At 45.1% G+C, this 25,428-nt stretch overlaps 1 protein-coding gene across 2 annotated transcripts in view; it reads right to left on the bottom strand.

Moving 5' to 3' along the window:
* Window positions 1-25,428, bottom strand: part of SMARCD3 (SWI/SNF related, matrix associated, actin dependent regulator of chromatin, subfamily d, member 3) — a 161,919-nt gene that overhangs the window by 25,324 nt on the left and 111,167 nt on the right. For both annotated transcript variants that reach the window (XM_038391445.2, XM_038391438.2), the window contains exons 8-11: window positions 23,156-23,317; window positions 16,507-16,604; window positions 15,669-15,804; window positions 7,385-7,507 (exon numbers count right to left, since the gene is read on the bottom strand). In XM_038391445.2, coding sequence (XP_038247373.1) covers window positions 7,385-7,507; window positions 15,669-15,804; window positions 16,507-16,604; window positions 23,156-23,317 — 519 coding nt within the window. The remainder of the gene's footprint in view (window positions 1-7,384; window positions 7,508-15,668; window positions 15,805-16,506; window positions 16,605-23,155; window positions 23,318-25,428) is intronic.

Raw genomic sequence — 25,428 nt, 5'->3', positions numbered from 1 at the left:
TTACCCCTTCTAAATACTAATCAATCTTATACTTCTATAATCCTACAATTTAACTCTATTTAGCATATAGTGATTACATATGACATAACATATGATGTTAGTTAATCATAACATCACACAATAAATGAACAATAAACTAAAATCATTGGCTACATACCCTTAATGGACAATGTCCAGCACCCAGTCATCGGTGGTAATCTTGCCCCAGTTGTGAGCGAAGAGGGTGAGGCAACCCCCAGAAACCATCTGCAGGGCAGTGAGGTGGGGGGAGGAAGGTTCATGGGTTGGGGAAGGAGTCAAAAGGGTTGCTTGGAGGGACATTGAGGGAGGGTAGAAGCAGGAGTAGCAGCAGCAGAAGCAGAACAGCGGGATTGCTGGGAGTGCAGATGATGCCAAGAAGAATCTGGTGGGTGCTCAGGGTAAGGCTGGTATGAGGGCCGAGGATGGAGTATAAAGGCCCAGTGACCGGAGAGTGGCAGAAGAGTCTCTGAGGGAGTGCAAAGACTTGTCCATTTTGTCATTGAACAATTTGTGGCTGTCGAAGGAGAGATCCTCATGGTGGTCTGGACCTCTTTTGGGAAGACTGGAGCCAGGGAGTCCCGATGAAGGATGACTCCAGATGCCAGCGAGTGGGACGCAGTATCGGCAGCATCAACTGCAGCCTGAAGAGCCACCTTGGCCACCAACTTTCCGTCATCTAGGAGATGTTGGAAGTCCTGCTGTTTCTCTTGGAGAAGGAAGGCCTGGAAATCCACAAGGTTGGAGTATGAAAAGTCGTCATACTTGGCCAGGATGGCCTAGTAGCTGGCAATGCAGAACTGGAGGCCAGCAGAGGAGTAAACCTTGCAGTACAGGAGGTCCAACTTCTTGGTCGCCCAATCAGGGGGTTGGGACTGCAGGTGGTGCTGGCAGGTGTGCTTGGTTGCGGCTTGGACCACCAGCGAGTTGGGGAGCAGGTGGGTGAAAAGAAAATCCCTGCCCTTGGAGGGCAAGAAGTATTGGTGTGCCGTCCACTTTAGGGTAGAGGCGCAGGAGGCTGGAGAGTGCCAAACGGTCTGGGCCAGTTGCAGGAGGGCATCATGGTTAGGGAGGGCAGTACATGAGAGTCCGGGGGTTGTAGGATGTCCAGGAATGCCGTCAGTGCCTGTGGATTCTGGACATCTTCGTCAGGCAGACTGAGGGCCATGGCCATACGTCGAAGTAAGTCCTGGTACTGCACATGGTTGGCAGGGGGAGAGAGAGCGGGAAGAATGATGGCATTGTCTGGAGATGAGGAGGTGCCTGTATGGACTGGAGGTGGCGAAGATACTACTGGTACCGCTGGAGTGGGGATGGCCAGAGATTGCTAGAAGACAGAGCGGGGGCTGTGTGTGATGGGGATCATCATAGAATATCAGGGTTGGAAAGGACCTCAGGAGGTCATCTAGTCCAACCCCCTGCTCAAAGCAGGACCAATCCCCAACTAAATCATCCCAGCCAGGACTTTGTCAAGCCTGACCTTAAAAACTTCTAAGGAAGGAGATTCCACCACCTCCCTAGGTAACCCATTCCAGTGTTTCACCACCCTCCTAGTGAAAAAGTTTTTCCTAATATCCAACCTAAACCTCCCCCACTGCAACTTGAGTCTGTTACTCCCTGTTCTGTCATCTGCTACCACTGAGAACAGTCTAGAGTCATCCTCTTTGGAACCCCCTTTCAGCGAGTTGAAAGCAGCTATCAAATCCCCCCTCATTCTTCTCTTCCGCAAACTAAACAATCCCAGTTCCCTCATCCTCTTCTCATAAGTCATGTGTTCCAGTCCTCTCATCATTTTTGTTAACCTCCGCTGAACTCTTTCCAATTTTTCCATGTCCTTCTTGTAGTGTGGGGCCCAAAACTGGACACAGTACTCCAGATGAGGCCTCACTAATGTCGAATAGAGGGGAACGATCATGTCCCTCGATCTGCTGGCAATGCCCCTACTTATACAGCCCAAAATGCCATTAGCCTTCTTGGCAACAAGGGCACACTGTTGACTCATATCCAGCTTCTCGTCCACTGTAACCCCTAGGTCCTTTTCTGCAGAACTGCTGCCGAGCCATTCGGTCCCTAGTCTGTAGCGGTGCATGGGATTTTTCCGTCTTAAGTGCAGGACTCCACGCTTGTCCTTGTTGAACCTCATCAGATTTCTTTTGGCCCAATCCTCTAATTTCTCTAGGGCCCTCTGTATGGTATCCCTACCCTCCAGCGTATCTACCTCTCCTCCCAATTTAGTGTCATCTGCAAACTTGCTGAGGGTGCAATCCACGCCATCCCCCAGATCATTTATGAAGATATTGAACAAAACTGGCCCGAGGACAGACCCTAGGGGCACTCCACTTGATACTGGCTGCCAAATAGACATGGAGCCATTGATCATTACCCGTTGAGCCCGACAATCTAGCCAACTTTCTCTCCACCTTCTAGTCCATTCATCCAGCCCATACTTCTTTAACTTGCTGGCAAGAATACTGTGGGAAACCGTGTCAAAAGCTTTGCTAAAGTCAAGGAACAACACATCCACTACTTTCCCCTCATCCACAGAGCCAGTTATCTCCTCATAGAAAGCAATTAGATCAGTCAGGCATGACTTGCCCTTGGTGAATCCATGCTGACTGTTCCTGATCACTTTCCTCTCCTCTAAGTGCTTCAGAATTGATTCCTTGAGGACCTGCTCCATGATTTTTCCAGGGACTGAGGTGAGGCTGACTGGCCTGTAGTTCCCCGGATCCTCCTCCTTCCCTTTTTTAAAGATGGGCACTACATTAACCTTTTTCCAGTCGTCCGGGACTTCCCCTGATCGCCATGAGTTTTCAAAGATAATGGCCAATGGCTCTGCAATCATATCCGCCAACTCCTTTAACACTCTCGGATGCAGCGCATCCGGCCCCATGGACTTGTGCTCGTCCAGCTTTTCTAAATAGTCCCGAACCACTTCTTTCTTCACAGAGGGCTGGTCACCTCCTCCCCATGCTGTGATGCCCAGTGCAGTAATCTGGGAGCTGACCTTGTTCGTGAAGACAGAGGCAAAAAAAGTATTGAGTACATTAGCTTTTTCCACATCCTCTGTCACTATGTTGCCTATCTCATTAAGTAAGGGGCCCACACTTTCCTTGACTTTCTTCTTGTTGCTAACATACATGAAGAAACCCTTCTTGTTACTCTTAACATCTCTTGCTAGCTGCAACTCCAGGTGTGATTTTGCTTTCCTGATTTCACTCCTGCATGCCTGAGCAATCTTTTTATACTCTTCCCTGCTCATTTGTCCAATCTTCCATTTCTTGTAAGCTTCTTTTTTGTGTCTAAGATCAGCAAGGATTTCACTGTTAAGCCAAGCTAGTCGCCTGCCATATTTGCTATTCTTTCTACACATCGGGATAGTTTGCCCCTGTAACCTCAGTAAGGATTCTTTAAAATACAGCCAACTCTCCTGGACTCCTTTCCCTCTCATGTTATTCTCCCATGGGATCCTGCTCATCAGTTCCCTAAGGGTATCAAAGTCTGCTTTTCTGAAGTCCAGGGTTCGTATTCTGCTGCTCTCCTTTCTTCCCTGTGTCAGAATCCTGAACTCGAGCATCTCATGGTCACTGCCTCCCAGGTTCCCATCCACTTTTGCTTCCCCTACTAATTCTTCCTGGTTTGTGAGCAGCAGGTCAAGAAGAGCTCTGCCCCTAGTTGGTTCCTCCAGCACTTGCACCAGAAAATTGTCCCCTACCCTTTCCAAAAACTTCCTGGATTGTCTGTGCACTGCTGTATTGCTCTCCCAGCAGATATCAGGGTGATTGAAGTCTCCCATGAGAACCAGGGCCTGCAATCTAATAATTTCCGTGAGTTGCCAGAAGAAAGCCTTGTCCACCTCATCCCCCTGATCCAGTGGTCTATAGCAGACTCCCACCATGACATCACCCTTGTTGCTCACACTTCTAAACTTAATCCAGAGACTCTCATGTTTTTCTGCAGTTTCATACTTGAGCTCTGAGCAGTCATACTGCTCCCTTTCATACAATGCAACTCCCCCACCTTTTCTGCCCTGCCTGTCCTTCCTGAACAGTTTATATCCATCCAAGACAGTACTCCAGTCATGTGAGTTATCCCACCAAGTCTCTGTTATTCCAATCACATCATAATTCCTTGACTGTGCCAGGACTTCCAGTTCTCCCTACTTGTTTCCCAGGCTCCTTGCATTTGTGTATAGGCACTTGAGAGAACTCGCTGATCGTCCCTTTTTCTCAGTATGAGGCAGGAGGCCTGCCCTCTCGTACGCTCCTGCTCGTGCTTCCTCCCAGTATCCCACTTCCCCACTTACCTCAGGGCTTTGGTCTCCTTCCCCCAGTGAATGTAGTTTAAAACCCTCCTCACTAGGTTAGCCAGCCTGCTTGTGAAGATGCTCTTCCCTCTCTTTGTTAGGTGGAGCCTGTCCCTGCCTAGCACTCCTCCTTCTTGGAACTCCATCCCATGGTCAAAGAATCCAAAGCCTTCTCTCCGACACCACCTGCATAGCCATTCGTTGACTTCCACAATTCGACGGTCTCTACCCAGGCCTTTTCCTTCTACAGGAAGGATGGATGAGAAGACCACTTGCACCTCAAACTCCTTTATCCTTCTTCTCAGAGCCACATAGTCTGCAGTGATCCACTCAAGGTCATTCTTGGCAGTATCATTGATGCCCACGTGGAGAAACAGGAAGGGGTAGCAATCCAAGGGCTTGATGAGTCTCGGCAGGCTCTCTGTCACATCGTGAATCCTAGCTCCTGGGATGGTTGATGCCGTGAGCGAGATGGCATCCCGTGCTCATGGCAACGGTTTCACGTGGCCCAGTAGGGTTAGACATAGGGGTTGCCAGGCAGCGCAGGCACCTGTGGGTAGTCGAACCATGGGTTGGCCAGTGGAGCATATACCAGAGGGTATAGTTGGCACCAAGGGTCCAGGCTTTAGGACTGTGCAGGCAAAAAGGTGGGGTCTGGTAGGCAGGACTGCTCGGAATCGGATGACGGGTCTGGTAGGGATAGAGCTGTTGGGAGTGTCAGTGCAGGAAGGGTGGGATTGTCCAGGAGCAGAGGTGCACCTGTGGAAGGGCCCAGCCGAGAAGTGTGGAGAGGAGTGAGAGGCTGGAGCAGGAGCAGCTTGTCCGCAGGAGATGGTAGGCGAAGAGCGACTGGAGGCCTGGAGTGGACCGAGGAGCTCACACACAGCAGCATGAGCTCAGCCGTTGGTGTGAGCGGGGACAAACGTCCCGGCGGACGCAGCACTGTGCGGGCCAGTCCAGATGGGCATGGTGGAGTTAACTGCAGCAGGGGCAATAGCAGCAGGCCAGTCATCATGTCTGGTGTTGGCGTCGGTAGAGGGCAGTGCTTTTAACTTGTGCTCAGAGAGGGATTCTTCGGAGCAGGAACATCCAGGTCAACATACAACTACTCTGTTGACCTGGCACAGCTCAGGGAGGCAACACTGCATTTGGGGGCAGTCCTTTTCGGAGAGCCACCCTTGTGCCCATGAGTGAGCTTCTGATGAGTACGGTGGGCATTTGGGGGGTGCACTGGTGACGTCAGTGCCGGTCAGGAAGGGCACAGGGAGGTGCTCACTGCCGGTGTTGAGTGTAGTTCCAGAGGATCAGTGAGTCCTGAACCCAGGAGAGCATGTTCTTGCGGAGGCAGTTCTCTGGCTTCCCGGGTGTGCGGTGGGAACAATTGGCAGATGGAGCAGCGGGCAGTGATGTGAGCCTCACCAAGGCAATAAAGACAAGGTTGGTGCTTGTCACTCACATAGAAGTAGCATGGGTATGAAGCAGTGTTTTAATCCTACTGCCAGGGTATAGTCCCCGGAGGGGAGAAGTGCAACAGAAAACTAACTGATGAACAAACGGACAACAAACAACTAAAACTAGAAGAAAACTATGTACAATTAACAGAAGAAGTTCTCTTAGCAAGCTAAGAGCCCTGAGGAACAGAGGTTGCGACTCTGGCCATGTGGCGGTAAGAGGGAACTGGAGTGACGTCAACTCACATAGCCTCTTAAAGCCTTGGAAGCGCCAAGCAGAAATACACAATGCATATGCAGGTCAATGGACACTACTATGAACAGTTCCAGCTCTGGCACATGGCATGCATGCACACCCACATTTAGAATCCACATAGGGACCATCACTCGAAGAAGAATTAGAGAGTTTCCATTTATTTAATGTTCATTTTTAAATGTGCTGTTCTTGTCACATATTTTGTATAAGAGTTCTCTTATTTCTCATTGTGTTTGGTCTAATTTTACACTGTATATTCTTCAGCCATTGGGCTACTTCTTTTACACATTTAGTGAGGTGCATAGCACAGTTTTGGGTGAGATAAATAATTATTGTTATTTATTGTAGCCATATTAAATTTAATTTAAAGGTTTTTTTGGAGGCAGCTATTAATGATAAGATAGTGGTTTACCATAGCATACAATGTAATAATCTAACTAGTAATTGAAAATCCTACCTAAGTACAATGTGGGAAGTTAGTATTACTCAAAAGACTGAAATTTCTCAGTTACTGATTTTAGTATATTTAAACTGGCATCTTCAATATTGCAGTAATAGGGTTTGGCATTTAATCTTCTTGTTTATCGTTTCAAGGAAATTAAAATCAAGCAAAAGTTATGCTGAGGCACTGTGGGATTGTGTAGCTGTGTTTTGTACAACTTCATAGGATTTCATTTCATAGCCAGAGGGCCCCAGCTCAGCCCTACACCCTAAACTCATCATCTGATCATAGCAGTTTAGTTACCAACTCCAGGCAGACAACTCAAATACACATCTGCATTCAGGACTTCTGAAGGGAAGGGAAAGTGTCTTTATTTTTTCTGTGAACCATTATTATTCATTATTGTACTGCAATAAAACCTAAAGACAGTCCCTGGACCAAGGCGAAAACACAATAGGTGGACAAAATAAACAAAGTGTTTTTCATTATAAACAGTAGTCAGACTTGCCCTCTACCTAGACGTTATCACCTGGCAGCTTTTTGTACACATCAAGGCAAAGGTGAGTCATAAAGGGGGACTTGCATGGCAAAGCACCTACCATGCTCGCAGGTGCTCAAAATAGCAAATAAAATACTTCACAAATCTTTTTAGTAAAGCTACATGGATCAGATCCAATCAAAAATATTTGTTGAAACCTTTGTGAACTACAAACACTTCTCTCACATTACAATTTTTCTAAAAGATGTGCTCTAGGAATTATTTTGGGGAAGTTCTATGGCCTGTGTTATAAGGAAGCCAAACTAGATAATCACAATGGTCCCTTCTGTCCTTGGAATTTATGAATCTGAAACTGCACAGCTCAAGCCCATGCTCCACTGACTCCTCTTCCCTCCCAGAATGCCCTGCTCACCTTGAGATCCCTGCTCTGGGATCGGAGAAGATCTTGAATGTATCCTTTGGGATCTTTGGAGAAACTCAGCATGAAATCACGTTGTATCTTTAGTTGGTTTATAGATTCGATTGTCTCATGAATCTGAAAAGAAGAAGAAATAATATGGATGTTCTTGTATTTACGTGTCCCCAAGCCACAGTGTATCTGAGTTTATCCTCTTTAGCCCATCTGTAATTCATATGAAACACAGAACTGTCATTTTGACAAATTACAGTTATTAAGAATCCCAAGGCATCTTTCCCCAGAATAAGCATGTTAACTCTGATGTCTTGGCCATGTTCTGCTTTCCTGACTACTCCTACACTTCACCTAGATACAGAATTCTTTTTCATATCCTGCCCTAAACTGTTGGATAGTGTGAAGTATGCACTGTCAAGAACTAACTTATTTCACTGGAGGATTCAGTGATCCCTGTGGACAGTGAGCCAGTTTGCCAAGTCTGTTAAGATATTTTGGGATCTTTTTGGATGAAAGATGCTATATAAATATGTAAATAGAATTGTCTCTATTAAAACAAAGCAACGAATATAGGCACTGATGCAGGAAAACACTAAAGCACAAGGGCCCATAACAGTGGTACCCTTAACTCACCCAACAATATTGTTAATCTATCCAGCTTTACTCTTAGCCCAGCAGAAGAGTCTGTCCTATCTCAAGGCCTCTCCTGCTGCCCCACCACCCCCACTGACATCATACAGTTCTGTAGCAACCTAGAATCCTGCTTTCACTGTCTCTGATTCAAGGAATATTTCCACCGCACCGCTGAACAGCACACTAACCGATAGAAACCTTCCTACCAATGCTACAAAAAGAAGGATTCTGCGTGGACTCCTCCTGAAGGTCGAAACAACAGACTGGACTTCTACATAGAATGCTTTCACCAATGTGCACGGGCTGAAATTGTGGAAAAGCAGCATCACTTTCCCTATAACCTCAGCTGTGCAGAACACAATGCCATCCACAGCCTCAGAAGCAACTCTGACATTATAATCAAAAAGGCTGATAAAGGACGGCTGTAGTCATCATGAATAGGTCGAAATATGAACGAGAGACTGCTAAGCAACTCTCTGACACCACATTCTACAGGCCATTACTCTCTGATCCCACTGAAGGTTACTAAAAGAAACTATACCATCTACTCAAGAAACTCTCTGAAGAAGCACAGGAACAAATCTACACAGACACACCCCTAGGGACCTGACCAGGGGTATTCTATCTGCTACAAGATCCATAAGCCTGGAAATCCTGGACCCCCATCATCTCAGGCATTGGCACCCTGACAGCAGGATTGTCTGGCTATGTAGACTCCCTCCTCAGGCCCTACACTACCAGCACTCCCAGCTATCTTCGAGACACCACTGACTCCCTGAGGAAATTACAATCCATTGGTGATCTTCCTGAAAACATCATCCTGGCCACTATGGATGGAGAAGCTCTCTCCACCAACATTCCACACAAAGATGGACTACAAGCTGTCAGGAACAGTATCCCCGATAATGTCACGGCAAACCTGGTGGCTGAACTTTGTGACTTTGTCCTCACCCACAACTATTTCAGATTTGGGGACAATTTATACCTTCAAGTCAGTGGCACTGCTATGGGTATCCACATGGCCCCATAGTTTGCCAACATTTTTATGGCTGACTAAGAACAACGCTTCCTCAGCTCTCGTCCTCTAGCACCCCTACTCTACTTGTGCTACACTGATGACATCTTCATCATATGGACCCATGGGAAGGAGGCCCTTGAGGAATTCCACTAGGATTTCAACAATTTCCACCCCACCATCAACCTCAGCCTGGACCAGTTCACACAAGAGATCCACTTCCTGGACACTACAGTGCAAATAAGTGATGGTAACATAAGCAGCACCCTATACCGGAAACCTACTGACCGCTATACTTACTTACATGCCTCCAGCTTTCATCCAGACCACATCACACAATCCATTGTCTACAGCCAAGCTCTAAGATACAACCGCATTTGCTCCAATCCCTCAGACAGAGACAAACACCTACAGGATCTCTATCAAGCATTCTTACAACTACAATACCCACCTGTTGAAGTGAAGAAACAGACTGACAGAGCCAGAAGAGTACCCAGAAGTTACCTACTACAGGACAGGCCAAACAAAGAAAATAACAGAACACCAGTGGCCATCACGTACAGCCCCCATCTAAAACCTCTCCAGCACATCATCAAGGATCTACAACCTATCCTGAAGGATGATCCCTCACTCTCACAGACCTTGGGAGACAGGCTAGTCCTCACTTACAGACAGCCCCCCAATCTGAAGCAAATACTCACCAGCAACTACACACCACACAACAAAAATATTAACTGAGGAACCAATCCCTGCAACAAATCCAGTTGCAAACTCTGTCCGCATATCTACTCAAGGGACACCATCATAGGACCTAACCATATCAGCCACACCATCAGGGGCTCATTCATCTGCACATCTACCAATGTGATATACGGGGGTGAAAGTAAGTCCAGTGACTTACTGGTACACTGGGGCCAGCTCTGGCCTCCAGAAGGGGCAGTGCCTAGGGCGGAAGGGGTGGTGCTGAGGGGGTCACAGCCAGCCCCAGCCCACCCTGTAAGGTATGTGCCCCCCCTTCTCCTCCTCCTCCACCTGGGTAGCAGCAGCAGCCTGGGGCTCCGGGGGCTATTTAAAGAGCCTGCTGCTCCCCTGCTTCTATTGCCCCGGTCCTTTAAATAGCCCCCGGAGCCCTGGAGTAGCGGCGGAACTGCTGGGAGCCCCAGGCCCTTTAAATTGCCCCCTGGAGAAGCTGGGCTGCCCCAGTACAGCTGTTGCACTAGTTTCAGTCTGATGGTTTCCAGGCAGAGAGGGAAAAAACCTCATGCTATCCTGCTTGTTGATGTAGACTATGGTGGTCATGTTTTCGGTCATTATTTGGATTGTCTATTCCTTGATTTATTGGAGAATGGACTTGAATGCTTTGAACACAGCTCTGAGTTCCAGAAGACTGATGTGCATTTTTGTTTTCATTGCAGTCCATAGGTCTTGTACACCAAGGTCTTCCATGCACATTTCCCAACCCAGGAGCGAAGCATCTATTAAGAAGGTCCTGGGATGGAAGGAGAACCCTCTGCAGGCATTTGCGAGGTCCTTTCATAATTTCAGGTATGACATGAGTAGAGGGAACTCAGAGAGGCATGTCTAGTTGACGTCTGGTGAGTTTGTAAACCTCTCTCAATCAACCTCACATGCAATTGAGGTGAATTTGTCACAAAGGCACAGGAGGCCACATGACCAAGAGTGGTGAGACACATCTTTACACATCTGGGTTTGATTCTAACTGTAAAACTGGTGCCAGCACATTCTTGAAGCTGTCCTGGGGGAGGTAGGGTGTGGATCTTGTGAAGTCCAGGATCACATTGATGAATCTGATTCACTGGACTGGGGGAGAAATAGGGGGGTGCCAAGTTCATTTTCTCCACAATTGACTTTCATACCCAGGTCTGGAACAGAGCGTGAGGCACACAGACTGAGGACTGATGAAAATATCTTCCCTGCACCAGCCAGTCATACAAATATGGCTTGTAGCCTATAAAGCTAGCCTGCTTGCTTGCATATATATATTTTGTTATGAGTTTAATCATGTGTTACATTATAGGTTTATTATTTGTTAATATAATAGGTTTACCAATTTGTATTAGAATATTTTAGCTGTAATGGAAAGAACCTACAGGTAACATTCTGTATGTTAAGCTAAGGCAAGTTAACATAAATCTGTTCGAGACCTTTACCCTAGATAGGTGGTGACGAGCTGAAGCATATAGTATATATGTTTGTGACCTTTCACATAGATAAGTAGACAAGTTAAAGCAAGTTGGTAGGTAAAGCCACCCAAGTTCATGGCCTGTTTCAGACTTAACAGGTACACCACAAAAAACATGGAAATAACTGATTAGGACAGAAATAACAGAAGTGAAGAAGAGCTAGTGGTCTCTAATAGTTATGAATGTCATTAATATGCATGAACATACCAGCCTATAGAGTAGGTGTACTCTAACATTTTTGTGGGTGAGAAAGCTAAATTTGGACATGGAAGGAGGGCACTTAGGACTCAGGCAACCCTATAATAGGGACAACCCAACATGTTGGGGAGATTCATAGAATCATAGAATATTAGGACTAGATGACCTCCTGAGGTCTCTTCCCTATCTCCTGCTCAAAGCAGGACCAACAACACTAAATCATCCCAGCCAGGGCTTTGTCAAGCCGGGCCTTGAAAACCTCTAAGGATGGAGATTCCACCACCACCCTAGTTAACCCATTCCAGTGCTTCACCACTCTCCTAGTGAAATAGTGTTTCCTAATATCCAACCTAGACCTCCCGCACTGCAACTTGAGACCATTGCTTCTCATTCTGTCATCTGCCACACTGAGAACAGCCTAGCTCTATCCTCTTTGGAACTCCCCTTCAGGTAGTTGAAGGCTGCTATCCAATCCCCCCTCACTCTTCTCTTCTGCAGACTAAATAACCCCAGTTCCCTCAGCCTCTCCTCGTAAATCATGTGCCCCAGCCCCCCTAATTCATTTTCGTTGCCCTCCGCTGGACTATCTCCAATTTGTCCACATCCCTTCTGTAGTGGGGGGACCAAAACTGGATGCAATACTCCAGGTGTGGCCTCACCAGTGCCGAATAGAGGGGAATAATCACTTCCCTCGATCTGCTGGCAATGCTCCTACTAATACAGCCCAATATGCTGTTGGCCTTCTTGGCAACAAGGGCACACTGCTAACTCATATCCAGCTTCTCATCAACCTGTAATCCCCAGGTCCAGTCGTAGTGTGGAACATGGTGGAGTACTGGCAAAGGGTAACATAAGTTTCGTCAATGGTGTGACAGGCAATAAATGGCCCAGAGTACACAGGACCAGATGCATTGAGCCTGAGGAACTCGGCGGGATTGATGGTGCCAGGAGCAAAGTAGAGGGTCCCGCTGCCAGAACAGAAGGGGCCAATGGTGAGAGGTGGCATTTGGAGCGATGCTCTGTCTGCATTCTCTTTGGAGACAAGTGCTGAAGTTGAGGCTAGACCTTCAGCTGTAGTGCATGACTTCTCACCCAAACGATCCCGATCTGGGGAGGAAACACTGCCCTTTGAAGTGGTTCCTGTCAGGGAGCCACCTTTGTGCCTGTGCTTCTTGTGCACGTGGTGGGGCTTTGGTGTGTGTGGTGATGCCGCACTGGAAAGACTCAGTGAGGTGCTCACCATCAGTGATGGGCGTCGCTCTGGTAGTTTCACTGGAGCTGTGCATGTGGGCACAATGCCTCCTCCATTAAGAAATTGCAGAGGCGAAACTCACAAGTTGCTCGACTCCATGGTGGAAAGGAGCAGTAAACGGAGCAGTGGGAAATTCACCCAGACACTACAAGTAGCGGGAGCGCTCATCGCTCACTGAGAAGGAGCAAGGGCACAAGACACAGTTTTAAAAACTGGCTTGAAAGGGCATAGTCCCCAGAGCGGGAAGGGTAGAGAAGTCCCCAATGAACAACCTCACTAACTAGAAAAATGACATTGAGCGGATCACCGCAGACTGTGGCTCTGGGAAGAAGGATAAAAGGAGTTTGAGGAGCAAGTGGTGTTCTCGTCCATCCTCCCTGTAGAAGGAAAAGGCCTGAGTAGAGACCGTCGAATCATGGAAGTCAACGAATGGCTACGCAGGTGGTGTCGGAGAGAAAACTTTGGATTCTTTGACCATGGATGGTGTTCCAAGAAGGAGGAGTGCTAGACAGAGACAGGCTCCACCTAATGAAGGGAGGGAAGAGCATCTTCACAAGCAGGCTGGCTAACCTAGTGAAGAGGGTTTTAAACTAGGTTCACTGGGGGAAGGAGACCAAAGCCCTGAGGTAAGTGGGGACGTGGGATACTGGAAGCTCGAAAAGGAGAGCGCGAGAGGGAAGGGCTCCTGCCTCATACTAAGAAAGCAGGACAAACAGCAAGTTCTCTCAAGTGCCTATACAAATGCAAGAAGCCTGGGAAACATGCAGGAGGAACTGGAAGTCCTGGCACAGTCAAGGAATTATGATGATTGGAATAACAGAGACTTGGTGGGATAATTCACATGACTGGAGTACTGTCTTGGATGGATATAAACTGTTCAGGAAGGACAGGCAGGGCAGAAAGGGTGGGGGAGTTGCATTGTATGTAAGAGAGCAGTAAGACTGCTCAGAGCTCCGGTATGAAACTGCAGAAAAACCTGAGAGTCTCTAGATTAAGTTTAGAAGTGTGAGCAACAAGGGTGATGTCGTGGTGGGAGTCTGCTATAGACCACCGGACCAGGGGGATGAGGTGCACGAGGCTTTCTTCTGGCAACTCACGGAAGTTACTAGATTGCAGGCCCTGGTTCTCATGGGAGACTTCAATCACCCTGATATCTGCTGGGAGAGCAATACAGCGGTGCACAGACAATCCAGGAAGTTTTTGGAAAGTGTAGGGGACTATTTTCTGGTGCAAGTGCTCTTCTTGACCTGCTGCTCACAAACTGGGAAGAATTAGTAGGGAAGCAAAAGTGGATGGGAACCTGGGAGGCAGTGACCATGAGATGGTCGAGTTCAGGATCCTGACACAAGGAAGAAAGGAGAGCAGCAGAATACGGACCCTGGACTTCAGAAAAGCAGATTTTGACTCCCTCTGGGAACTGATGGGCAGGATCCCCTGGGAGAATAACATGAGGGGGAAAGGAGTCCAGGAGAGCTGGCTGTATTTTAAAGAATCCTTATTGAGGTTACAGGGACAAAACTATCCCAATGTGTAGAAAGAATAGTAAATATGGCAGGCGACCAGCTTGGCTTCACAGTGAAATCCTTGCTGATCTTAGACACAAAAAAGAAGCTTACAAGAAGTGGAAGATTGGACAAATAAGCAGGGAAGGGTATAAAAATATTGCTCGGGCATGCAGGAGTAAAATCAGGAAGGCCAAATCACACCTGGAGGTGCAGCTAGCAAGAAATGTTAAGAGTAACAAGAAGGGTTTCTTCAGGTATGTTAGCAACAAGAAGAAAGTCAAGGAAAGTGTGGGCCCCTTACTGAATGAGGGAGGCAATCTAGTGACAGAGGATGTGGAAAAAGTTAATGTACTCAATGCTTTTTTTGCCTCTGTCTTCACGAACAAGGTCAGCTCCCAGACTACTGCACTGGGTAGCACAGCATGGGGAGGAGGGGACCAGCCCTCTGTGGAGAAAGAAGTGGTTCGGGACTATTTAGAAAAGCTGGACAAGCACAAGTCCATGGGGCCGGATGCGCTGCATCCGAGAGTGCTAAAGGAGTTGGCGGATGTGATTGCAGAGCCATTGGCCTTTGAAAACTCATGGCGATCGGGGGAGGTCCTGGACGACTGGAAAAAGGCTAATGTAGTGCCCATTTTTAAAAAAGGGATGGAGGAGGAAATGGAAATGAATGCATCTGATGAAGTGAGCTGTAGCTCACAAAAGCTTATGCTCAAATAAATTTGTTAGTCTCTAAGGTGCCACAAGTACTCCTTTTCTTTTTTTGAAGTAGGGAGGTGACTACTGTATCCAGTTCTGGTATCCACATTTTAAAAAAGATGTTGTAAACTTGGAGAGGGTACAGAAAAGAGCCACAAAAATTATTTGAGGACTGGAAAAAAAAACGCTTTACATGAGAGATTTAAAGAGCTCAATTTGTTTATCTTATTAAAAAGAAGATCAAAAGGTGACTTGATTATTGTATATGAGTACCTTCATGGCGAGACAATACCAGGTAGTAAAGAGCTATTTAGTCTAGTGGAGAAAGCGGAACAAAAATGAATGGCTGGAAGTTAAAGCCAGACAAAATCAAATTAGAAATAAGGCACAAATTTTTCATAGGGAGAGTGATTAACTATTGGAACAAACCAGCAAGGGAAGTGGTGGATTCTCTATCTCTTGATGTCTTTACATCAAGATTGGATGCCTTTCTAGAAGGTATTTTTCAGTCAAACACACATTATTGGGCTCAATATAAAGGTAACTGGGTGAAATTCTATGGCCAGTGTTAAATAGGACGTCAAACTAGATAATCTAATGGTCCCTCCTGGCCTTAAAAATCTATGAATATCCACTCCCATAGAGCATGCTCTGTGACAATGAATCCAGCTCAGACCGCATTCTCAGAGTGTAGCATGTGATTCCATGCCCCTCATACTGCATATTCACATACGCCATGCTCCATGATACTTTAAATCCTTCACTCTTGTGCCAGTACCTTGTTGTCCAGTGCTGTGATCTCCTGCTGGTTGGCTGTTGAGAGGAGAAAGCTACTCATCTGTCCTTTTAAGGGATCTTCAACTTCCACGTCAATGTCATAACACGCCGTCTTTTTCTGGTCATTGGGGTCAACACTATGGAGAAGATAACACCAGAACCTTGAATTCCACTCTAAGTGTTAGACCCACTTGGGTCCAAGTTTTTAGCAGAATCTGCTGAGACTTCTTCCAGACCTAACCAGACCTAGGAAGGAATGGGAATAACAGAGCTTCTTCTGTGGCACTCACAAATGCTACAGGTCCCAACATCTCCTAGTAGGAGGCACTGTAGGGAGCAGGGCAGGATGGGAGCTCCCAGCTACTCCAGTCTCTTCCCAGGAATGCTGGCTTTGGGGAAAGCTCGGTATTCCAGCAGGATGTGTTGCAGGGGTACCTTTTTAGAAAGAACAGATCCTCCAGTGTTTAGGGTTCTAGCCGAGGACTAGTAAGACACAGATTCAACTCCCTACTCCACTACTCACATCTTCTTTGACTTTGGGCAAAACACTTAGTCTTTCTGTACTTCAACTTCCCATCTGTAACATGGGGATAACAACATTTCCTAAGGGAAGGGAGAGGGTTATGAGGATAAATTCATGAAAGTTCATGATCACCCAGATACTAGAATAATGGCATCTGTGGAAGTATCCCACATAAAAATAATTTATCAGGGTCCTGGTCTGACAGAAAATGGAGGACTGGTTTGGTTGGAAACATCTGTGGGGCAAAGAGGGAAATGGCTCATACTTTCTTTGTTGTGGGAAACCCAGGTAGTGCTGGGCTGGCCAGCACACTTACCTGATGATGTGGTTTATAACTATGGGGTCTGGAGGCAACAGCAGGTTAGTGAGTCTCTGAGGAATTTCAGAAAATTTTAGCCGTGGACAGTCGAAGATCTAAACAAGGTGAAAGGTTTGTTAATATCCCTGGGAAAAAAAAACTACCTTGCAATTGAACAGGAAGGTGAGAAATCGAGGGCTCAAAAGTCAGGTAATTCTGAAAGTTTCTCTCTAGCTCTGCACACCCCCACCTGGGCACTCTTTATATTAACACTGATTTCCTGAAATTAAATCCTAAATTCTAAAGTCACTTATCAGTCTGGCTGGATGCTGATGGGGTGGGCAGCATCCCCGCTTTCGTCTAGCAGCCGGAGCAAACAGCTCATTATAATGTTAGAAGGTTAAGGTGTGACTAGATCAGTCTATAATTACCTACATATGGAACAAATATTTGATAATGGGCTGATTAATCAAGCAAAGATATAACAAGATCCAATAGCTGGAACTTGAAACTAGACAAATTAAGCCTGGAAATAAGGTGTACATTTTTAACAGTGGGGGTAATTAATCACTGGAACAATTTACCAAAGGTTGTGGTAGATTCTCCATCACTGGCAATTTTTTAATGAAAGATTAGATGTTTTTCTAAAAGACCTTGCATAGTTCAAACAGGAATTATTTAGGGTAAGGTCTATGGCCTGTGTTATGCAATGGGGTTCAAAAATAATTAGATTAGTTCACGGAGGATAGGTCCATTAATAGCAATTAGTCAAGATGATCAGGGATGCAATTCCATGCTCTTGGTGCCCTAAACCTCTGACTGCCAGATGGTACGACTGGACAACAAGGGATGGATCACTTGATAATTGCTCTGCTCTTTTCACTCTCTTTGAAACACCTGGCATTGGCCACTGTCAGAAGACAGAATAGTGGCCTAGACAGACCATTGGTCTGACCCAATATGGGCATTCTTATGTTCTTATTCTTATGTAGCAGGTCAGACTAAATGATCAGAGTCGTCCCTTCCGGCCTTAGAATCTATGTCAATATAGTTCAGGGTTCCCAAACTTAGCTCGTGGCTTGTTCAGGGTAAGCCCCTGGTGGGCCGCGAGATGCTTTATTTACCTGAGTGTCCGCAGGTATGGCTACTCCAGCTCCAAGTGGCCGCAGTTTGCCATTCCCAGCCAATGGGAGCTGTGGGAAGCAGCAGGAAGCGGTGGCCCAGCCTGCGCCACTTCCCGCAGCTCCCATTGGCCGGGAACAGCAAACTGCAGCCACTGGGAGGTGCAAGCAGCTGTACCTGTGGACGCTCAGATAAATAAAGTGTCTCGCGGCCTGCCAAGGGCTTACCCTGAACAAGCTGTGAACCAAGTTTGGGAACCCCTGATATAGTCAATATAGTGAAATCTAGTCGATATAGAGTACTTGGACTTTCAGAAAGCCTTTGATTTCTGGGTCAGACCAATGGTCCATCTAAACCAGTATCCTAACTTTGGACAGGTTTCAAAGTAGCAGCCGTGTTAGTCTGTATTCGCAAAAAGAAAAGGAGTACTGTTAGTCTCTAAGGTGCCACAAGTACTCCTTAACTTTGGACAGTGCTTCAGAGGGAATGGACAGAACAGGACAGAACATGACACATGATCAGAAAGGGTTAAGCATCTTGCAGGATAAATTACTCAAAATTCAACCCTTAAAGGCATATGGGGAGATAATGTTTTTGTGTATTTACATATATATTGGTAATGGCCAACAATGTAATCAAATAGCCTCTGTCTATGCTGTATTCTGTTAATTCAGAGATCGAAAGGACATCTTAACATTTAAATGAATTGTAAACATAGGATATCACTGTATTCATCTCTCTTTGAAATGTACAGCAAATCATCTATGAATGGTGGAAAAACAGGCAATTGCCTTATGTTAATGTATGGATAATTACCGGCGATGCTTAGGAAATGGGTCCACTTCAAAGTTCCCATGAGTGCCTATTGTTGGCTGAAGGACTCCAAGTTGTCACAAGAAGGCCTGAAACTGTATAAAGATGTTTGGGTCCCAATCCTTTTTATCTCAGATCTGCTTGAGGCTTAACGCAGTGGAAACCTAAGCCATAAGGACTGAGATCCCAGTCCTGACTGGACTGCCCTGAATATAAACTATAATAGGACTATAACCTATGAACTATTTCAAAAAGAACTCTTTGCATCTACAAAGCTCATCATCTCTGCTATGAATCTGAATCTCAAGATTGTACTCAAGTCTGTATGTATATTGATCTTTTAACTATACTCTCTTTTCTTTTTAAATAGATTTTAGTTTCTTTAATAAGAATTGGCTGTAAGCATGTATTTGGGTAAGATCTGGACAAGTGATTAACCTGGGAGGTAATGTGTCCGATCCTTTAGGATTGGTAGAACTTTTTTATATGATGAATAAGATTTTCAGTAATCCTCATGATATTTGACTTGGATATCTTGGGGAGGCCTGAGGCTGGGTTACTTTAAGGGAACTGTGTTGTTGGCTTCTGGGTAGCCAGTAAGGTATTGTAGAAGCTGTTTTGTGCTGGCTTGGTAAATCTAAGTATTGGAATATCCACCAGCTTTGGGGATTGTCTGACCCATTCTTTGCAGTTCACCCTAATTGAGTGACCACAGTTGGCTCCCCCGGGACTCCAGTCACAAGGATAATTTCAAGTGATCCATTTCCTGTCATCTAGTCCCAGCTTCTGGCAGTTGGAGGTTTAGGGACACCCAGAGCATGGGGTTGCATCCCTGACCATCTTGGCTAATAGCCATTGAGGGACCTATTCTTTATGAACTTATCTAATTCTTTTTCTTAACCCAGTTATATTTTTGGCCTTCACAACATCCCATGGCAATGAGTTCCACAGGTTGACTGTGTATTGCGCACCTTTTGTTTGTTTTAAACCTGCTGCCTATTAATTTAATCAGGTGATCCCTAGTTCTTCTGTTAGATGAAAGGGTAAATAACACTTTCCTGTTCACTTTCTCCATACCGTTTATGACTGTAAAAACCTCTGTCATATCCCCCCCCCCCGCCTTAGTTGTCTCTTTTCTAAAATGAACAGTCTCAATCTTTTTACTCTCTCCTCATATGGAAGCTGTTCCATACCCCTAATCATTTTTGTTGTGTTTCTCAGCACCTTTTCCAATTATGATATATTATTCTGGAGTTGAGGTATCCAGAACCGCACACAGTATTCAACTTGTGGGTGTACCATGGAGTTATATAGAGGCATGATGATATTTTCTGTTTTATCATCTATCCCTTTCCTAATGGTTCCTAACATTTGGTTAGCTCTTTTGACTGCTGCTTCACATTGTTTTCAGAGAACTATCAATGCTGCTGCCAAGATATCTTTCTTGTGTGGTAACAGCTAATTTAGACCCCACCATTTTGTATATATAGCTGGGATTATTTTTTCCAATATGTATTACTTTGCATTTATCTACATTGAATTTAATCTGCCATAGTTCACAGCTCCCTGAATTCTGCCTTCTTCATCTTCACAAAGTGGAACCATAAGGGCCCCTATATTCAGCTGCTGCCCAACATGCCCATGGAGGGGGGTGTATTAACATTTCTAACAATTATTATATATTATAATAACCAGAAACAGCAAGAGGTTTAAGAACTTTAAAAAACAGACAGAGGCCACTTAAGAACAGAAAAAAATAGAGGATCTTTAAAAAGTAATGAATATGGTTTGGAATATTCCACTTATGCATGTCGCCACCTTGCAAATTACCTGATTCCATCACTGGATTCCATCACATCCTCTCTTCTATCATTTGTCACAATCACTTGTTCAAACTTGTTTTTAACTATCTTGTGTGCCCTTTGGAGCAGGAACCATTTCTCCCCATACACTAAACACTTCTAGAAGTTGTAATAATCAGTGGCTATTCAGCTAACTGAACTTTTACATTAAGGGCTTTGAAGAACTTTTTTCCTTCATAACAACCCCACCCACTAAAAGTATCTTCCCCTGGATTGTTAATCTGGTCTGTAGCCTTGGGATCCTCTCAGACTCTGCATGGAACCTAGATACCCAAATAGCCACAGTGGCAAAAAACATCAGTTTCCATCTGCAGCTGGCCAGATGATTTGTCCCATTCCATCACATTGTGATCCACCCTTTTTGTAACTTCTAGGCTTAACTACTATAATTCTCTATGTCTAGGAATGAAGCCTTATGGTTTTAGGAAGCTTCAACTAATCAGAATGCAGCAGCCCAGATGCTCAGTGACATTCTCAGCACGGAGCACCCCCCACAGCACTTTTCTCTGCACTGACTCCTCATTAAACAGAGTCTAATTCCAGGTGTCTACCTTGATATTCAAAGCTGTACATGGGACTGGCCCTGGCTCTTTGAGACACCCCTCTTTCATCATGACCCCAAATTCACACCACTGCTACCTTTCAACAAGACTCATGACTGTAAGAGACAGAACCATCCCAGGAACCAGACCAAAACTACGGGACTCACTGCCATATGAAATAAGAATGGCCGCCAATCCCACCTCTTCATTCACGCTGCTTTCCGGCAATAACACCTTCCTCAAACCAACACTACTGTGTTATCATAGTTCAGAACAAACCCTAAATCCCCTTGTTGCTAGCAAGAAAAGAAGGGAGGGAGACTGAGATAGATCAATGTTGTTATTCTTATTCTCACTTACATACTACGATAATGGGTGCCAATACAAGAACCTGGATAGATTAAGGGCACTTATGGGTTAAGTTTTTTCCTTAACATTGTCTCTACACTGAACATGCTACTGCTGTTCTCTTAAACAATGCCTCAGAAAGCCAGATAAAAAACATTACCTTGCAGGCAACCAGCTCCCAAATGTGCAGGCTCATGGGTTTGCATCTCATTTACACCAAGGCCACTGAACACTGCTCTGGCAATATAAAGGAGTCTTCAAGGGGGCAAAAAAGTAAACCCACAAGTGAATATAATTTTCACGTAAAGGTCCCTTTATACTTTAAGAGTGGTGTAAAGAGGCCATAGTATAAACGAAAATTATGTCCTCAGATCTTTAAAAATACAGAACCAAGTTAAGAAATTTATCTTTAGCCTTAGATCAAAGTAAGAGGTAAAATTTTCAAAAGTGACCTAGGTACTTAGGAGGAAGTCCCACTGAGTTTCAATGGGATTCAGGCTTCAAGTACTCAAGTCACGTTTAAAAATGAGACTTAAGTGTTACTGGAAATTTTACCCAATCTCTGAAAAAGGGTAAGTTCAAAGTGTCTAAACATTTAAGTTTCTGGGTTACAGAAATATTAAATTTCTGATTGGGATATAGTGGGACAAAGACAAATGTGCCTTTCATGTTCAAATAATTTTAAATAATAGCTGAAATAATTTTATTCAAACTTTCAAAAAACAAAAGGTCCTCTTTGGGCTGAGTCACTTCAACTGGAAAAAGAATGACGAGCAACTCAAAATGGAGAGTTAGAAAGGAAGCTAAGAATAAAGCTTTAATTACCATGTGCCTATTAAAATATTCATAATTTATTTCTCCCATAACTGAAGGATGAAATGATCTTTCCCCGAGGTGCTTACAAACTAACTTAGACATGATGTAACTAGATAGAAACAAGGAGGGGAGGGGGAATTGGAGTTAACATTACTCAGCCCTGGTCTACACTGGTGGGTGGGGGGGGGAGAATTGATCCAAGTTATGCAACATAGCTGAAGTTGACGTACTTAGATCGACTTACCGTGGTGTCTTCACCACGGTGAGTCAACTGCTGCTGCCCCATCAACTCTGCCTGTGCCTCTCACGGCACTGGAGTACAGGAGTCAACGGGAGAGTGCTCGGGGGTTGATTTATTGCATCTAAACTAGATGCAATAAATCGATCCCCGCTGGATCAATCGCTGCCCGCCAATCCAGTGGGCAGTGAAGACATACCCTGAACGAGGGTACTGCATGGTGTGATGGAGAGAAAAGGGTGAGGATTCTTTTTAATGGATGGCTTGGTTGGTTAATTTCACATGGGTGTCATAGCAGAAATGGGTCTTGAGGAGATAACTGTTCAAATCATTACATAGAGATCACACGTGAAATCTTACAAGTTACTGCAAATCTAGGAGAAAATTGACCTTCAAGAGACATATGGCATGTCCTTCCACTTCTGCCAGATTGGAGGAGTCTGTGCATAATCAACCTGAAGATCTGTGTAGATTGAACACTTGTCCCTTTCATCAACAGAAGTTGGACTAATAAAAAGCATTACCTCACTCATTTTGTCCCTATAATCAACCATTCAGAATTAGAAGGTTATATTGTAAGACTGGTATAAAATGGTAATTAGAAAAGCTTTGATTCATGAGTCAGAGCTGTACAAAGCAATTAATACAGAATACAGAAAAGCAAGAAAAATTCCTTCCAGCACTACAAAGTAGAAGGAAGAACTACGTGGGTATGTGACTCTGGGGGCTTTGTCTACACTGCAAAATAAAGGTATGCAAAGAGTGTTTGTCTCATGGGTGGTAGTGCCTGCTGACAGCCATGTGGAACTGAAGAAATTCAGAGAATTATAAAAGGAAACTTTTATTCAGTACCTCCTGTCCATTCAAGAAACAGCCAAGTGCTAGTCCCAAACTTTTAAGAGATCTTGCTATGAATAGGGAGTTACCTGCTGGAAGTATTTGTCACAGTTGATGTATTCCTTATCATGGGAGTCTTGCAGTTTGTTTGTTTTGATGTACTGCCAGAGGGCCTGGATAATTGCTGATCGGGTCTGTGTGTGTATTCCCAATAAACGGGCCAGTCGTGGGTCCAATTTAAACTGTGGAGGCTAGAGCAGAGAGACAGAAACAGACAGACAGAAAGATGCACAGGGTTGAGGTGAGTTTTGTTTTTAATTTTTTAGTGAATTTGTTCCTTATAAAAGGTGGCAGACTCAAGTAATCAAGGCAGCAAAAGTGCAAGCTGCCCAAGAAGTGTGCCTCAACCCTGCCCTGGAAGAACAATATTTAAGGGTGAAAGGAAAGTTCAGTCCCTGTGGAACCCGTGGCTGATGTGTTGAGCCTACCAACAAGGGGACCAATCAGTACCAATTTTGATCACGGCTTTTGTAATGTGGGGACAAGAAACTGGACTGAGAACCACCAATATTAATTCATATAAGCAGGCCACTAAATAGCCATCAGAGGGTAACAACTTTTCATCACTATTGATCCAGCCCGAATTTGAATCAGGGATCTACGATCTAGAAAGTCCCATTAGCAGTCATCTAAGATATCCAGTCTCCTAGCTAAAATGAGTTATAAATAGACCAGGGCAAATAACTGATTTTTTTGATTCAGCTAGCAAACCAAAAAAATTACAATATTTGGCTCATTTTCAAAAAATTTCAGAATTTGTCAGCAAATTGAAAGTATGTTTCTGTCCATCCCTTATAAACTTTAGTCTAGTGTTAGGGCATTTGTATAGGATCTGGGAGATCCACATTTGAATCCCCACTCTGAAACAGGAACTTGAATTCAACTCTCTCTGCCTTCCAGGTGAGCATCCCAACAACCAGACTAGAAGTTATTCTGTTCTCACTCATGCTTGCTGATGCTTATCCACTTTGTATAAATACTTAAATATTCTTTAGGGCAGAGACTTGAACTCAGCTCTCCTCCCTCCCAGGTGAGTGATCCAGCCACCAGGCTATAGGCTATGCATAAATACTTAAATATTCATTGGGTCAAAAAGAAAGAAAGAAAAGGAATGACTCTATGACCTGGTGATTAAATACACTCATCTGAGAGGTAGGAGATATGGATTCAAATCCCTCCCCTGAATCAGAAAGAAATCTCAATATGCAAATATGCTTTGAATCATTCCCTCTCATATCCAGCCCCTGACACGGGCTACTCACAGAAATTCCAGAGCCTCTGCACCCAAAGGTACAGCATGCCCATTTGCCAGTTTTACCTTAAATCATAGCTCCTGCAAACTACATAGCACTTGTGAGCACTTATAACAAAAGAAGGTTTATTTAAGAAAGAATAAAGATTTAACTAGAAACAAGAGTGGCGGAAAAAACGGTTACTCACCTTCTCGTAACAGTTGTTCTTTGAGATGTGTTGTTCATGTCCATTCCAATCAGATGCGTGCGCGTGCACATGCACAATAGCCGGAAGATTTTTCCCCTAGCAGCAACCGTAGGGTTGGCCTGGGCGCTCCCTGGAGTCGCACCTTCATGGTGTCCAATATAGAGCCCTGCCGACACTACACCCGCTCAGTTCCTTCTTGCCGACTACTCAGACAGAGGGGTAGGAGGGTGGGTATTGGAATGGACATGAACAACACATCTCGAAGAACAAGTTACAAGAAGGTGAGTGTTGTCAGTAGCTACTGGTGTGGTGCTCTGGTTTTGTTCGATGATAACAACCGTTGGCTGCGTGCGTGTTCCCTCTGTGTGCTGCCCCAGCTCTGCACAGATAGATAACACAGAAGACCCTGAGAGCATCCCCAAAAACCACAGACTCTAGTAAGGTATGAAAGAACCCGAGCCAAGTTTTTTGTCAAACGAAGCACAGTAATAGTTGCCTATAGACTCTACAGGGCATACTACGAGTTTGTGCTCCCTGGCAATGGACACAGCTCAGTCAGTGGCAGGACACTCCACTGCCCCCTAGGCTGGACAAAGATGTGCACTCCTGAACCTACTTTTATACAGTGGCAGGACAGATTACTCATCATAGTTCAAACAAATCTATCCGTCATGTTGTCCTTTTGACCCTGTCTTTAAGATGTACCTGCCTGTTCCTTGTTATGTCTGTGGAGTGTTCTGATGCCATCTTGGTGCAAGTTCCTCTCATTAGCACTTATGTGTGTGTGCACGTGCTTCTAACAACCTTTTTTTTGCCAACTTCTGTGAGTGGGACCTGCCTCTGGCTCACAGCCCAGCTTTGC

Source organism: Dermochelys coriacea, chromosome 2, assembly GCF_009764565.3.
Source record: "Dermochelys coriacea isolate rDerCor1 chromosome 2, rDerCor1.pri.v4, whole genome shotgun sequence".
In the NCBI taxonomy this organism is placed as follows: domain Eukaryota; kingdom Metazoa; phylum Chordata; order Testudines; family Dermochelyidae; genus Dermochelys; species Dermochelys coriacea.
Note: the sequence above shows the minus strand (reverse complement) of the source record. Positions and strands in the feature narration are given on the sequence as shown.